At 38.2% G+C, this 11,967-nt stretch overlaps 1 protein-coding gene across 1 annotated transcript; it reads left to right on the top strand.

The window, feature by feature from the left end:
* Positions 1 to 77: 77 nt before the first annotated feature.
* vegfd (vascular endothelial growth factor D) lies at positions 78 to 11,033 on the top strand. Its single transcript, XM_056468777.1, has 7 exons — positions 78 to 864; positions 6,103 to 6,301; positions 6,408 to 6,598; positions 7,257 to 7,393; positions 7,859 to 7,962; positions 8,151 to 8,272; positions 10,509 to 11,033. The coding sequence occupies exons 1-6, from the start codon at positions 775 to 777 to the stop codon at positions 8,246 to 8,248; spliced, it is 819 nt and encodes a 272-aa protein (XP_056324752.1). The 5' UTR covers positions 78 to 774; the 3' UTR covers positions 8,249 to 8,272; positions 10,509 to 11,033.
* The last annotated feature ends 934 nt before the right edge of the window (positions 11,034 to 11,967 follow it).

The following is an 11,967-nucleotide window of genomic DNA, read 5'->3' as shown; positions in this document are numbered from 1 at the left end:
AATTCCCGACTCGTATTACAGGCTCATTGTTGGTGCACACACATAGGGAAGGAGAGAAAGGGCATGTCGGCTTAGCTCCCCTCTTTTTTCATCCCGCCACTTTGCTGCATTTAAGTGGGATATTGGCCGGATTCAGTCTCTCTTCTCTTCGCACTCTCTCTCTCCTCTGTTCCCCCCTTCCCTCCTCCTCGTCCTCCCCCTCCTTGCCCTCTGTTGAGGTCTGGATCACATTTAAAACCACATGTTCATGTGTGCAAGCAACTGAGCCTGGAAGTCAGCAAGCAGGAAACGTGGTGACAGTGGAGTGGGACTGGAGCACACAACGACGGGATAGACATGCACGCCTCCCAGACGGCCTTGCACGCACTGGCGGATAGAGAACACTGGATGTAAGCCTGTGCCGGATTTTGCAAACACTCACGGAGTGTGACACGGTTGGATCTTGGGAGAAGCTGGGCCAAATTTGGCCAGTCAAATACAGATGACAGCATCAAGGGTTCGCCCTGATCAAAGAGAAACAAAACAAAATACTGAAGGAAGAAACTGAGAAATTCAAGTTTAGAGTGATTGATGTCTCTTTCTCCTCCTGTTCTCTAAAAGAGAAGAGCCCATTTGGCTCCGGAAAGCTCGCAGTGACAGGTCTCTATTGGTGTGCCTGTGTGGTCCCGTGTGAGAAACCTGCTACGTGATTTGTGAGCGTGCGCGAGTGTATACACAGACTGGCCTCCCTCACTGCTCAATCGCTGGACTGTACCCTGGAGAGTAAGTAGCAGGATGAAGAAACAGAAATGTGCTGGACTTCACATGTTGCTACTCCTGTATGTCAGACTGATGCTGGCCGTGGATGCCTACAGACCGCAGAGAGTGAGTATAGCAGCCTTCAGCAACATTTACAACGCCAAGTGCAGCCAGAATCACAGGATGTATTTGTTTTTTAAATGCTGAAATGTCCATTTTTAGTTGTTAACCTAAAACGTATCACTCTGAAACTCTGATTTACGCTTCTAAACATATAGACGCCAAATGGAGTTCTCAGAAAACACAGAATATTCATTTTGATTACTGAAGAAAGTAACAGTTTGTAAAACATCTTTATCTTAGTGTATAGAATATTTAAAGAACATTTGTTCGGGGGACATTTTGGCATTCTCCAAGTAACCTTCCAGTAAAGTGTTCCTAAAGGAAGTTCTTAAAGTTCTTAGTGTGAAGAATCTTGGATGTCAAACATTTTTCAAAGAATTTTTATTAGGAGTGCATAGATGTTAAGGATTCTTCTAGGAACCACAGAAATCTTTTTAAAAAATCCAAAAAGGGGGTTTGCAGCCATGTAAGATCCATTTTAGGTTCCACAAAGAGCATATCAAGGGTCAGTTTTTAAAAGAACTTGGTATGAAAAGCATTACCATAAATCTTGATAAAGAACCTTAAATAGTATTTTTAAGAGTGTGTGTACATATACTCATATCCTAACTTTAGACAAACACAAAACATGATTTACTTTGTAATTGTTCATATAAATTTAAATAATTGGTATCTAAAATGATATTGAACCACATAAACATTTGGCAAGAACTTTAGTCTTGGCTGATTCAAGAGGTTTTAACGTCATTTTGCGCTGACTCACTGAATAGGGACCTGCTGCAACCTCAGCAGGACCGGATGGGGCCTCCTAATAGCAAACTTTATAATTTTCCTGTGTTTCACTATGACAAATGAGGCTTGAATCAGTCTGACGTAATTGATCTTCAGAATAGGATGGAAGCACTCTGGGGAACCCCATGGCTACTAGTGAAAATTTCCAAAGAAGACAAGCTGTTAAGGCCATTCATCTGTTTTTCTGCATGTATATCAGTGGTAGGTTATGTAAGAAGGGTGGTGGGTTCCAAGCAGTGGCGCAATAGCATAATATCCTAGTTTTTACAGATACACTCCATAAAGAGCCAGTGTTAGCATCAGTGTTTGTGTATGTGTGTGGCATGTAGCCTGGTATTCCGATGCAGCCTCAGGCATCGGGCCTTTTATGTGCTCAAACTCTCAGTGTTCTCACCCAACTCATTTCTTTTTGCTTGTTAGGGGCCTCCACCTCATTAAGTCTGTCCAGGGAAAAGCATAGCTGTAACTCATATTTGTACTTTCTTTTAAACCCCTCCTCATTCTCTCGCTCTTTCTGTTTGTTGTTGCATTGTCTGGGTGGGTAAGTAGAAGCAGACGGCTCCACCCTAACATACTGAAGGGATCATAGAAGATCATGTCACTACACAACAGCAGGATGCGAGACTTCTCTTGTGATGACTTCCATATCGCGTGCCAGGCCTCTCCATCCCTGCCTCGGCTGTTTTACTTTCCACCCGCTTTGTGGCTTTCCCTTCTCATAAAAGCATGATTGGAAGTCCTTTGGCCCCTATTGCTCTTTTCTTTATTTGCCCTTTTTGTGGGACACACCCGGTGTGTAGTAAACATTCAAAACCGAATCTGTGTTGGTTTGTGCCTGCTTGAATAACTCAATATTCCCTATAAGTCATGTGGTATTGATTGAGAGGTGGTAGACTTTGGGGTTTCTGTATTCATGTGCACTCCAGCTACTTAAAAGAATAGTTCACCCAAAAATAATACAAAAATGTGGCCATCATTTCCTCACCCACAGGTTTTTCCAATCCAATATACATTTTTGTTTTGTTATGCTGAACACAAAGGAAGACATTTGAGAAAATGTCATAAATCAAACACATCTCGACACCGATTTGCTCCTATAGTGTTTATCTTTTTAACTGTTGCAGTGAACGGGGTGGCAAGATCTGTTTGGTTACTGACATACTTTCAAATACCTTCCTCTCTGTTCAGCAGGACAAATACATTTATTTATAAAGTTGGCCCATGGTAACCTTTGATTTGGCCTGCCATCCCATTTGAGAATGTTGGGGAGGGTTGGGGTAATGCCTTTACATATTGTCATTTCGTAATCTTTCGTTTGTTTGTTTTATTGTTAAGCTACAAAAATGCTAATTTACAATAAATGTTGTGAATGAATCCGATTGCTTTTTTAACATACTGTTGCTCGACGGATAGACCACAATTTAGAAGTCCTCGGTGAACAAATCAAGGCAAAGGCAGGTGCAGATTGACAAGTTTATTCAGCAATAAACTCTATTCTGTTGTAAATGGAATTCTTATGTTTTCCTTATTATAAAATGTAAAAGATATAAAATACATTAGGTAATATTATTATAATACATTAGTTACAATGATAGCAATGTGTTCTATTTATTTTGAAAGAATTGAGGAAATGATCCATGGCCCACAGCCCTCAATTAAGTTTGGTTTTTGGCCCTTCATAAGAAAAAAATTGGGCACCCCTGCTTTAAGCAAAGACCACGTTTGTAATTTTTTCGATAAGCTCTTAATTTAAAGTGCAAATTAAATTATGCAATAATGCACTAATAAAAAACAAAGATGGAGCAGCTCATTTTATAATTACCAATGCAATCTACCAATTTGTTCAAATTAGGTGTTCCAAAAGGTTGGCCAGCAGCCTGGATAATAATCAAGTGGAGTAATCATATAATACCATAAGCACAAAATGGGCTAGTGGTTAGTGCGTCGACATATACTGTAGCACCCAGGTGCTCGCGGCCACCCGAGTTCGATTCCCTGCTCGAGGTCCTTTGCCGAACCTTCCCCTCTCTCTGCTCCCCACACTTTCCTGTCTGTTAATCTCCACCGTTCTGTCATTAAAGTTGAAAACCCCTCAAAAAAAAAAAAATAAAAAAAAAATGGAGCACATACCAGTAAATTGACTACCACAAACATTATTTTTAGTGTTTACAACTGTGTGAAGTTTATGCAACGATTAACCGATTTCACTATTAACCACGGTTAATCGTAAAGGCTTCTCAACTCTGCATTTCTGCACAAAACAAAACTGCTGCAACTAAACAAATTTATGCCAACTGTGCATTAGTTTTAAGTTCTGAGCTTGTACACAGAGGCTAATACGCATGCACACTGGATTAACTATGGCTGAGGCTATTAACTAAGGGCCGTTTATATACTGTGTCTTTTGCGTGCACAAGTTCGTTATTTTCAATGCATGCAGAGCAATGTGCTAGCACTTTCTAGGCACACCTAGTTGAAAACATCTAAACTTTTAAGAATACTGCAAGCGCACCGTGAATCACATGACAAGAACTGATGGATCAGCTTAATACTTTGTGAAATGAAAATACCAAAGAATTTTATAATTGATCAAAAGGGTTTACAGAGGTTTAGCAGACTTTGGCTACTTATTTAAAAGGGGAAATACTTAGCTAATATGTAGCTTAGATTTGCATCAAACAAATACAATTTTTTTATTTATTTGTATTTTTACTTTTTTCAGTGTAAAATTATTACTGTTGTTTACATGTCACTTATTTTTAAATTAAAAAACAAACAAACTATTGTTTGTTTTTGTTATTACCTAGCAGGCATAGGACATCAACATGACATCAGATTGTACCCCAATCTTGTGGGACATTGCATTTTGATTGGAAATGAAAATCGAGTCCAACGTCAGGCCGACGTCAATGTCCAACATCGGACAGACATTGCATTTTGGTTACTTTCCAACACAACCCAAAAACAACAAAATATCAATGATGTTTCTAATGATGTTACAGTTTGATGTTGTGTGGACGTTACCAATATGACGTCTATCAGACGTTGGATTGTGGTTGCCATACCTGATTTATAAATGTCAGTATATGATATTGGTTTAAGATGTTGGCTCGACATTGGATTTTGGTCACTTTCCAACACAACCTGAAATCAATCAAATATCAACGATGTTGTGTGTCTGCTGGGTATTATTTTGTGCTTTGTTATTAGCAGTATTTTGAAATTAATGAATGCATAATAATAGTGATAACCATGAAACCGTGATCATTTCTCAGACTATATCGTTAAACCAAAATCTATAATCTTTGCATCCCTAGAAGTTTAATTATTACTGTATAAGATCGTTGGTTGCATGCCAATTTGTTACCAGCATTTTCTCCCACTTAAACTATGGCATTGAAGAAAACATGAAAAAACATATACACCATCTTTGGCATTATAATGCATTATTTACCCAACTATCTCAAGGTATCAGCACTGGCTCTGCCTACTGAAAGATTGACCGCTTGTGACTTTGTAAAGGTTACTGTACAGCTGTCACTGGGCACTTAGTAGTTATTCAATATATGTTTTGCAAAACAGCCATGATCTTCAGCTCATATTGGTGGCAAGCATCCCAAACTCCAATCCCTGGGATCTGTGTCTTCACTGAGCTTCTAAACAGGTGGTCCATACTGAGCTAATAGAGCGTATGTTGCAGTTGTTTAGAGTGGGCCTCAGCCAGAGGGTGTTCTGTGTGATTGGCTACACAACCTGGTTTCAGAGAAGAAAACTTGAACTTTATGGCCCTCCAGATTAAGTCCTAGAGATTATGAAGATCCAGTAGGTCTCACAGCTAGTATATGGCTGTCCAGTCCACAGTCCTTTAAAACTGCTTCATATTACCATAGAGTTTTTTAAGCCATGCTGAAGGTTGCCTAGTCATGTCAATATCTAAGGATTGGCAATAAATCATATGCGATCCAGCCTATTACTTGGTATATAAGGCACAGCAGAACCACACAAGGAACAGCTGCATCCTTTCCCTGGTGTAATACTGACTCTTTGCACAGCCCAAAAATGCTGAGGATTTACCATTGATTATCACTACCGCCCTCTAGTGGATACAAGTAGATCTGGTCATGCCTTAGAAATTACATCCTTCCAGTTCGCCTTTTACCATGGCAGAACTTCACACACCTCACAAACAGCAGGGAGTTTGTATGATGCAAGTCTTTATAGTGGGCTGTTAAGTGAAGAAAAAAGGTGTTCCTAATTTGTGAAAAATTACATCATTTCAAATCCTTTCATTTCTCGAACTTCCGCATTGCTCTTCCATTGCTCTTTTTGGCCGAATTTTACTCAACATGCCTCAGGCCCTTTTCCTCGAAGAATTTCTCCACTGTTGTATTAAAATCAGCAGTTCCAGCACTTTTTTTTTTAAAGATTCAAGATTATATATCTCCATAGGACACAAATCAGGAGAAGTGGGAGCAGGAATTGAGGGAAGCCGGGAGTCTGGATGAGCTTCTGATGTTGACTGAATACCCGGACTGGAAGTTGTGGAGATGCAGACTCAAGCTGAAGCACTTCGATGAAGTTACTCCACCTGAAAACCGCAGGTCAACTCGATATGCAGCCGCATCATTCAGCCCAGAGATGCTTAAAGGTTATGATCTTCTTTGAAATGTCTGATGTCTAAGCAATGTCTGATGTCTAAGCAATCATTGTGAAAGCAATGTCATCATAATTGTATAAACAAATCTGTTTTCCAGATATTGATGACGAATGGCAGAAAACACAGTGTATGCCAAGAGAGACGTGTGTTGATGTGGCTAAAGAGCTGGGCACCAATACGGCTGTGTTTTTTAAGCCCCCGTGCGTCTCTGTCTTCAGGTGTGGCGGCTGCTGCAACAAAGAAGGAGTTACCTGCCGTAATACAAGCATGACTTATGTCAATAAAACTGTGAGCACTACTCATTGCATTGCGTGGGTATTACATACAAATTAATGTCCAATACGATACGTTTGTTCTTCCTGAAATGACATTCAGTATGATGGGAATGTGATAATGAACACACTCGGGATGCATCCTTAGGGTGTATTCTGGAAAATTTTCTTACCCCTTGGTTTCAAATGTGGTCCTGAAAAATCTTTGTTCGAAGGGCTATCTACCCCTTGCCCTTAGCCTTCAAGCTAAAGAGAGTTGGGACACCTCTACCCCTTGGCAGAAGCGCGCAAAACCAGGTGTATGGGGTTAGGGGAAGGAGTAGAATTGTGATTGGGCCTAAAAGCACTGCATGCAGCTCAGCTTGCAACTGCACACGGTCTGCATCCAGACCCCTCTCAAGCTGATGCCAATGCAACATCCTAAATTGGGCAAACTGTCACTGATGAGAGCCCAGCTAGAGCTGATGAGTAGTAAAAACACCACAAAGGCAAAATTTCTAATTTTATGTTCCAAAAATGAAAGGTTTTCATATCCAGGTTTGATATTGTATGAGGGTAAAGAAATAAGGACATAATTAAAACGTTTGGCTTAACAATGCCCCTTTTGCATATGTGTTTATGTGCATATTATTCCATGTGTCTCTTAGTAAAAAAAAAAAATCTTTTCTTCACAGATTTTGAGTGTGAGTTTGGCTCCATATATATCTGGACCAGAGCCTGTGCTGGTGAAAATAGCCAATCACACTGAGTGTAAGTGCCAAGAACACTCGCTGATTCGCAGGCACGCTCGTGAGAGGCACAGGAAAAACAGGTCAGTATTGGATTCATTTGTAACAGAATAGTTTTGTGTGAAAAAATGAAGGCAACTTTGGCATGAAATATTACACTCACTCAAAAAAAACACTTAAAAAAACTAAAATTATGGGATATTTTACCCCAATTTGGGTTGAAACAGCCTATTAATTCTTTACAGTGTACATAATATTCGATAAGTTTGATTATACATATTAGATTTTTTTTCTCAGCAATTGCACTAAGTGCAATGCACTGCATTTTTACTGAAATTGGCAGGGTACTTCTTCTGGAGCAACATCAACCTCCTTGAAATGTTAGGCCCAACCCTTGTTTTTCTAGTGCCATGCTGTGTTATTCACTGTTGATACAACAATGTTGCTCTTGGAGAAATTACAGATTGTGTCTTGCTGAGTGTCTGCCATATGTAGGAGTTTGAGTGCTTTCTGATGTAATAATGTCAGTATGTGTATGTGTGTTGCAGTTGCTCTCCTACACGTAAGCCAGAAGACAAGAGGCTATGCAACAAAGGTTTAATATGGGACTGGATGGCAGAGCGATGTGTGACATATCCCTCCAATAAACAAGGTCAGTAAGTAATTGATTTCAGTGCCTGTACTGCCATGTCCTTCTAGAGCCCAATGTGTGAATGCCTTGTTAACGTTTTATTTATTATTTTGCAAGAATCATGTGCTAACAATAAGATATATATCTTTTGTACATTTATTACAATAGCAAAAATGCTTTAACGTAATTAAATGTTTCTTTTTATCTAGAACCACCATCTGCTATCACTGAAGAGGACTGTGAGATGGATGTAGAGCGATGTGAATGTATTCCAAAAGAATGGACACACAGATTACACTATACGTGACACAGTTCAACAAATCATCTACAGGTAAAATGATTTAATTCCAAATTTAAACTATCGTGTGTTAAAATTCATGTAATTTAAGCAATGTTTGAAAGAAAACTTCAGTGCTTTAATAACAGTTCGTGCAAGTTATTTTGTCATGATGGAATAATTGATTCTGATTGGTCAGTTGTGTCATTCTGTGGCCAGATACAGTTTTTATTATTTATCTTTCAACAGTGGAAATACTGAAATATTTCTAAATTCAAATCACCCGCTTTTGAGTCTAACAAATGCCACTGGTGCCATCTTGTGTCTAGTTCATCAATGTAAAATATGTAAAAAAAATAAATAAATAAAAAAAATAAATAAAATAAATCACCTTAGAGTACTTCATAATTGATATGACTATAATACTGTTGCAATGTTAGTCCTTTGCTTAAAAAACAGCACTTTCACACCAAATTAAAAAAATTAGTTCCCCAAAATGTAAATTTGCTGTTTATTTACTCACACTGAGATTAAACCCAATTTAACCTAACCTAGGATTTAGAATTAATTGTTAATCCTGGGTAAATTATGAGAAGTAAAAATGTTAAGCATACAATACTAAAACATTATTTCATCACATCACACAGTCTTGACAGCAAATGTTTTTATGTTAAACATAACTTATTAAATTAAGTTAATCAAGTTTTTATCTTAACCAATATATGATCTATTTTAGGTTAGTTAAATATAAATTAACTTTAAAAGATTTGTAAGGTCATTGGATACATCTTAAAAGATTTAGATTTTTTTACAGTAAAACTTACACTCATCGGCCACTTTATTAGGTACACCTGCCAACTGCTTGTTAACGCAAAATTCTAATCAGCCAATCACATGGCAGTAACTCAATGCATTTAGGCATGTAGACATGGTCAAGACAATCTGCTGCAGTTCAAACCGAGCATCAGAATGGGGAAGAAAAGTGATTTAAGTGACTGAACGTGGCATGGTTAATGGTGTCAGAAAAGCTGCTCTGAGTATTTCAGAAACTGATCTACTGGGATTTTCATGCACAACCTTCACTTGTTTACAGAGAATGGTCAGACAATGAGAAAATATCCAGTGAGCGGCAGTTTTGTGGACGCAATTGTCTTGCTGATGCCAAAGTTCAGAGGAGAAAGACCAGAGGTTCTATCAGAGGTTTGAGCTGATAGACCAGAGGTTCTATCAGAGGTTTGAGCTGATAGAAAGGCAATAGTAACTCAAATAAACACTCAGTACAACCAAGGTATGCAGAAGAACATCTCTGAATGCACAACACGTCCAACCTTGAGGTGGATGGGCTACAGCAGCAGAAGACCACACAGGGTGCCACTCCTGTCAGCTAAGAACAGAAAAATAAGGCTACAATTCACACAGGCTTACCAAATTGGACAATAAAAGATTAGAGAAACGTTGCCTGGTCTAATGAGTCTCATTCGGATGGTAGGGTCAGAATTTGGCATCAACAACATGAAAGCATGGATCCATTCTGCCTTGTATCAACGGTTCAGGCTGGTGGTGGTGTAATGGTGTGGGGGATATTTTCTTGGCACACTTTGGGCCCATTAGTACCAACTGAGCATCGTGTCAACACCACAGCCTGAGTATTGTTGCTGACCATGTCCATCCCTTTATGACCACAGTGGTCATAAAGCGATGACCACTTCTTCTGATGGCTACTTCCAGCCGAACAACACACCAGGTCATAAAGCACAAATAATCTCAGACTGGTCTCTTGAACATGACAATGAGTTCACTGTACTTAAATGGCCTCCACAGTCACCACATCTCAATCCAATAGAGCACCTTTGGGATGTGGTGGAAAGGGAGACAGCTGACAAATCTGCAGCAACTGTGTGATGCTATCATGTCAATATGGACCAAAATCAGGAATATTTCCAGAATATTTTAGTTCTGAAGTTCTAGTAAGGTGTACCTAATAAAGTGGCAAGTGAGTGTAGATTCCATTTACCATGGGTTTAGATTAATTGAAAAAAAGTCCTAATGTATCATGGGTATATATTTAATAATTTAGCAAATAGCCCTGTGATATGCCACTCCACATTGGGAAAACAGATATAACAACATTTGAGCTTTGTCTGTGATACTGATCATCAGATTGTAAATTATTTTATAGGATTTCAATGTTATGCAATTGTTCATCTGAATTAGATGATTATTAAATTATGGAGCTTTTATTATTCTTACGATCTCATCAATGACACACAGTTTTATTTATGTTTTACAGCTGCAAGAGAGAAAGCAAAGATGAACACAATGCCCTGACAATCTGCAAGTGCTGAACGCAGAGACAGCAAGACACCATTTAATTTATTTATCTCTCTATTTATATCAAATAAAAATACTTTTATTAACATTTATTCACTCATCTCATCAGTAACAGCAGTGATAGCAATCAAAATATAAAACTAAGGCTGCTTTTCTTGTCTGACCACATCAAACATCTCCTTTGCACTGAAAACAGTGTTTCAATCAAAAGAAAGCCAGTGGAATTACATTATTTAAATGTTAAATTTAAGTATGAATAAAATGTTTTCCGATTGGCCAGTAGGATCTGTGTGGGTGTACCCTATGCCATGTTTGAATGGCACAATAGAAGTACAAACTTAATTACTTAGCATTATGCATTGAGGAAATGGCCAATCCTCTTTTGAAGTTGAAGTGTTCACCACCGAGCATGCTGCCAACAGTAAGAAATTATGTACTGGAGATAACAGCTGTTCAAAATAAAAATGGCAATTTTATTAAATAAGCCGTTGATTGTGGCATTTTCAAGGACTGCGTACCATTATGTCATTCTGTATAAAAGCATATTGTTTGAATATTTTCAAAGAGGAAAAAGTTATTGTTGTGTTCGAAAGACATATTATAACTTAAACTGAGGAATAATTTAAGCCCATTAAATATTATCAAAAAAAAAAACATTCATGTGCTTTTACAATACCATTTCTATTTCATTGATTTATTATTGTTGCATCTGTCCAAACCTGAAATCAGTATTAATTCAACAGCAAATACTGTTCTTTTCTGATTTATTAAATAGCTAGGAAAGTTTGGGGAAATTGTCACAAGCACTAACTATGACACAAAAAGTTGTACATTTTAAATAATTATTGTGGGGTTTTATACTTGTTTAAAGGGTCCTGAAAAGTTATTAAATGGCCTACAAATGACTCTATTAGCCCATATAAAACTAGTTTTGTCACAATGGGAACTTGCCAGTAAATAGTCAGTCATTCACCCTACAGAAGGATGATAGAAGTTAGTGTTTCTGTAGAAAAAAAGACTTACCTTGAAACCTTTTTCTGGGACAAAAAAGGGACAACAAGCTGGGTCTTCTATGTTCTTCAACCTAACAAACGTAATGAATAAAAGAGCTGTTAATGCTACAGTATCTGGGAAAAAACTTTGCACTTATTTATAACAAGGTGGCTGCCCAGTGGTTTGGTCAAGGGGAATAGACTGTAAATATCCCTTTAAGTTGCTTCTGTTTACACAAACTACTACTTCAATGCTGGACTTTATTATTTCTTGAACAAACAGACATATTTTCCATGGAAATTCTTCTACAGAGGCTTATTACTGAAAGTGATAATAGCCATGACATGAATGCCAGGTCTAGCTTCGGGGCAGACGTGAATACATAAATAATTAATTAACATTAACAAAACTGTAAGAGCACGGCC

The sequence above is a fragment of the Danio aesculapii genome, chromosome 11 (genome assembly GCF_903798145.1).
Source record: "Danio aesculapii chromosome 11, fDanAes4.1, whole genome shotgun sequence".
Taxonomy (NCBI): Eukaryota; Metazoa; Chordata; class Actinopteri; order Cypriniformes; family Danionidae; genus Danio; species Danio aesculapii.
The sequence above is the reverse complement of the archived record's forward strand: the minus strand, read 5'-3'. Positions and strand labels throughout refer to the sequence as shown.